This window comes from Papaver somniferum, chromosome 5 (genome assembly GCF_003573695.1).
Source record: "Papaver somniferum cultivar HN1 chromosome 5, ASM357369v1, whole genome shotgun sequence".
Classification (NCBI taxonomy): domain Eukaryota; kingdom Viridiplantae; phylum Streptophyta; class Magnoliopsida; order Ranunculales; family Papaveraceae; genus Papaver; species Papaver somniferum.
In genome coordinates this window covers 77,903,793-77,908,233 of record NC_039362.1, presented here as the reverse complement: position 1 = coordinate 77,908,233, position 4,441 = coordinate 77,903,793, and the positions used below count along the sequence as shown (strand labels likewise).

The 4,441-nt window shown below is 38.7% G+C and overlaps 1 protein-coding gene across 1 annotated transcript; it reads right to left on the bottom strand.

The window, feature by feature from the left end:
• Positions 1 to 1,953: 1,953 nt before the first annotated feature.
• Positions 1,954 to 3,926, bottom strand: LOC113279210. The gene is made up of 2 exons (XM_026527912.1): positions 3,557 to 3,926; positions 1,954 to 3,491 (listed from the first exon to the last, which is right to left on the bottom strand). The coding sequence occupies exons 1-2, from the start codon at positions 3,924 to 3,926 to the stop codon at positions 1,954 to 1,956; spliced, it is 1,908 nt and encodes a 635-aa protein (XP_026383697.1).
• Between the last annotated feature and the right edge of the window lie 515 nt (positions 3,927 to 4,441).

The window sequence follows — 4,441 nt, the reverse complement described above, 5'->3', positions numbered from 1 at the left end:
CACGAGACAAATGCTTTGGGATTTGTTTAGACACTAAATAATTTACAATATCAGCGTACCATGGTTCTGAAACTGCAATTGAGAAAAGTTGCTCATCTGGGAAGCTTTCATGCAACGGGATAACTTTTTCGTCTATAGTAAGACGATTCAAGTGATCCGCAACAGTGTTCTCAATGCCTTTCTTGTCTTTAATTTCGAGATCAAACTCTTATAAGAGTAATATCCATCGAATGAGTCTTGGTTTCGCCTCCTTTTTTGCAAGTAAGTACCTAAGTGTTGCATGATCAGAAAACACAACAACTTTTGTACCAATTAAATAAGAACTAAATTTTTCCAATGCAAAAACGATTGTTAATAGCTTTTTTTCCATGGTCGTGTAATTTTGTTGAGCATCGTTCATCGTCCTGGAAGCATAATAAATGGCATGGGGCAACTTCCCAGTACGTTGGCCTAATACAGCACCGACCGCATAATCACTAGCATCACACATTAGCTCTAATGGCTTACTCCAATCTGGTGGTTTCATGATATGGGTTGTTATCAAAAGTTCTTTCAAACGATTGAATGCCGCCAAACACTTCTCATCGAAGTTAAAAACCACATCTTTTTGCAAAAGGTTGCATAATGGTGATGCAACCTTGGAAAAATCCTGGATAAACCTGCGATAAAATCCTGCATGACCACCGTAGTGGGAGGAGTTAGAGCATGAATAAGATCAATCTTAGATTTATCAACTTCTAATCCTTTAGAAGATATAATATGGCCTAAAACAATGCCATGAGTTACCATAACATGGAACTTGTCCCAATTTAGCACAAGATTAGCCTCAACACATCGTTTAAGAATTAATGTAAGGTTATCCAAGCACAAGTAAAATGAATCACCATACACACTGAAATCATCCATAAAAACTTCGATTATGTTCTCGACATATTCATAAAAGATACTTACCATACACCTTTGGAAGGTAGTGGGTGCATTACACAAAGCAAAAGGCATCCTTCTATATGCAAATGTTCCGAACGGACAAGTAAAAATAGTTTTCTCTTAATCCTCAGGTGCTATAGCAATCTGATTGTAACCTGAATAACCATCAAGAAAATAGTAGTGAGAGTGTCCGGACAAACGTTCCAACATTTGATCCATAAAAAGTAAAGGAAAATGATCTTTCTTAGTGGTTGCATTCAGTTTTCTGTAATCTATACAAACCCTCTAACCGGTTTGCACACGAGTTGGGACAAGCTCGTTATTATCATTTTGCACCACTGTGACGCCCGACTTCTTTGATACCACTTGTACCGGGCTCACCCATTTTATATCAGAAATGGGGTAGATAACTCCCACGTCTAATAACTTTAGTATCTCTTTCTTAAGGACTTCCATCATTGGAGGATTCAAGTGGAGTTGTGCCTCCCTTGTAGGCTTTGGTTCATCCTCAAGTTGTATTTTATGCATGCATGTTGATGGGATTATTCCCTTGATATCAGCGATTGTCCATCCTATAGTAGTTTTGTACTCCCTCAAAACTCGAAGAAGTCTTTGTTCCTGCAATTCAGTTAGTGCACTCGAAACTATTACTGGCAACTCCTCATTATCACCCAAATACATGTATTTTAGGTGATCAGGAAGAGGCTTTAGTTCAAGTTTCGGAGCCTGCAAAATAGATGGCAATAATTTTTCATCAGAGCAGGGCAAAGAGATAAAAGAAATATTTGAGTTTTGTGGTACTTCTTGTAAATAATTGAGAAATCCTAAGGCTTCCTTGATTTCGTCTCCACACTCAAATCTACCATCAATGGGTGTCGTTAACGCGGTTTCAAGCATATCCTCCCCATTCATATTGAATAACTGTTGAGCCAAGTTATCAATCACATCAACAGAGAAGCAAGAATGGACATCACTAGGATATCTCATCGTTTCATAAATGTTGAAACGTATTACTTCTCCATCAAATTACATAGTCAACGAACCATCATGCACATCAATTTTAGTTCTAGCCGTGCTCATAAATGGTCGACCAAGAAGCAAAGGTAGAGATGTATCATTTGATCCGTCTGTCATCTCCAACACACAGAAATCCGCTGGAAAAATTAGCTGGTTCACCTGCACAAGCACATCCTCAATAATACCTCTAGGGTATACATTAGAACGGTCAGCCAACTGTAAAGTAATTCCAGTTTCTTGCAAGGGACCTAACTTAAGAGATTCATATATAGATGCAGGCATAACATTTACTGATGCTCCTAAATTAAGCATAGCCTTATTAAACTTGGTGTTACCAATAACAATAGGAATATCAAAACTACCAGGGTCTTTACATTTAAGTGGGAGTTTCTTTTGCAAGATAACCGAAGCATTTTCCCCCACTTTCATTACCTCATTACCGGTTAACCTCTGTTTATTGGTACACAAGTCTTTCAGAATTCTCGCGTACTTGGGGACTTGTTTAATAGCATCTATTAGTGGAATGTTCACATGAATCTTCTTGAAAATATTTAAGATCTCATTATCTTGTTCCTCATTTTTAGAGTTAGCAAACCTGCGAGGAAAAGGAAAAGGGGGAACATAAGTAGAAACATGAGTTTTAGAGTTTTCTTTAGGTACCTCATCGGTTTGGGAAGAGTCAGTAATCTCTTTCTCCAATACCGGCCCCTTAGGGTCTTTGTTTTTCTCAGTATCCTCTGGTTGCAAAGTTCGTGTACCACTTCTCAATGTCACGGCGCTGACAGAATCTCTTGGGTTAAGAGGTTGAGAAGGGAGTTTCCCACTATTTTGCGCCTCCAATCTACCTGCCATAGTGCTCATTTGTGTCTGCAACTCCTTGATTGCACCATCAGTCGTTTGTTGATTCTTTTGCACCATTGTGGTTAGATTCTTCATCATAGCAAGCATCTCTGATGATTCCGAGTTCTGCGCTGGTTGTGGTTGTTGTTGGAAACCACTAGGGCGATTAAAAACAGGCCTTGGAGCTGCTGCTTGCTTGTTTGCATAACTGAAGTTGGGATGATCTTTCCATCCTGGATTGTAAGTGTTGGAATAGGGATCATACCGTTGTCTCTGCTGATTCGGGAATATTGCATTGACTTGTTCAGCTTCTTCCTCATAAGAAGGAATGATTACTGAGGCCATTTGTTGTATCATCTTCTCCATATTACCAATCATATGTTCTAAGTGCGGTGAAGAAGTAACCTCATTAACCTTTCGACTCATTGACATACCTCTTGTGTTGAATTGCTGCGTGTTTGCAGCCATATTATCGATCAATTCTGTCGCTTCATCAATGGTTTTGTTTGTCAAAGCACCACCACTAGATGCATCAATAATATTTCTCTCGGATTGGAGCAAACCATCGTAAAAATACTGCACTATGAGTTGCTCAGAGATTTGATGATGTTGGCAGCTCGCTAGCGACTTCTTGTACTGTTCCCAATAATCGTAAAGAGTCTCACCAGTAATTTGTTCAATCCCACTAATTGCTTTACGAATAGTTGCTGCTTTAGAGACGGGAAAGTACTTTTCTAAAATGCCTTCTGCATCTCATTTCACGTTGTGATACTTCCAGGTGGAAGACCATAAAACCATTTTTCTGCAGAATCAATCAAAGAAAATGGGAAAGCTATCAGTAAAGCTCTTCCTTGATCAGTTCCAGTTGGCTTCAAACTTGTCAACCTGTGATGAAACAGTAGTAAATGACGATTTGGATCGTCTCCTGGAAGCCCTTTGAACTTCGGTAACCAATGAATCAACTGAGATTTGAGCTCAATTGAATCTTCCAAGTTGACACACAACTTTTGTTGATCAAACGATGGGGATGTCAGATCTTTGAGTGTCCTCTTGGGCGGTGGAGGTGGTGGAGCGGCATCATTTCCATGGTTCCCTTGGTTTCCCTGGTTACGAGTGTTATTGTTGTTCGTTCCACCAACCATATCTTCTTGCTGTGAATTTCGAGGTTCTTGTAATACTGTTCCTCTGCGAGTTGAAATTCCGCACCTTTGATAATCCCAACGTTTGGGTGCCAGATATCAAGTACCTGAAATAAGATTCTCAAAAACAAAATTAAAAACTAAAAATAAGAATTCAAAAACAAAATAACAATCCGCTATGCCTCCCCGGCAGGGAGCCAAAATTTGGTCGGTTGTCAGTCGACGCAAAAATAATTTAAGTTCTTTCACTTCACAATTATATATAATAGTATAGTTATAAGAACAGATTCGTTCCACGGGGAGATATGGGTTGTTATTCGTATTTGAATACTTAAATAACCTGGGGGGATTTTTGATTTAGGTTTAAAATAATTAAACTAATAATAATAGCAAATAATGAATAAAGAGATCAATAAGTTGAGAATACTGGTTAAGGGTTCATCATCAATCATAGTACATGCATTTCGACTAATAACTAGTGTCGTCACTCAATCATTCATTATCAAGAGTCCTAAAGT

Bases quoted from the DNA above. Each gene is read 5' to 3' on its own strand.
- LOC113279210 (XM_026527912.1), bottom strand. From the start codon at position 3,926: ATGGTTGGTGGAACGAACAACAATAACACTCGTAACCAGGGAAACCAA. The intron at 3,492-3,556 runs GTATCACAACGT...TCTCTAAAGCAG, and splicing joins TTATGGTCTTCCACCTGGAA to CAACTATTCGTAAAGCAATT.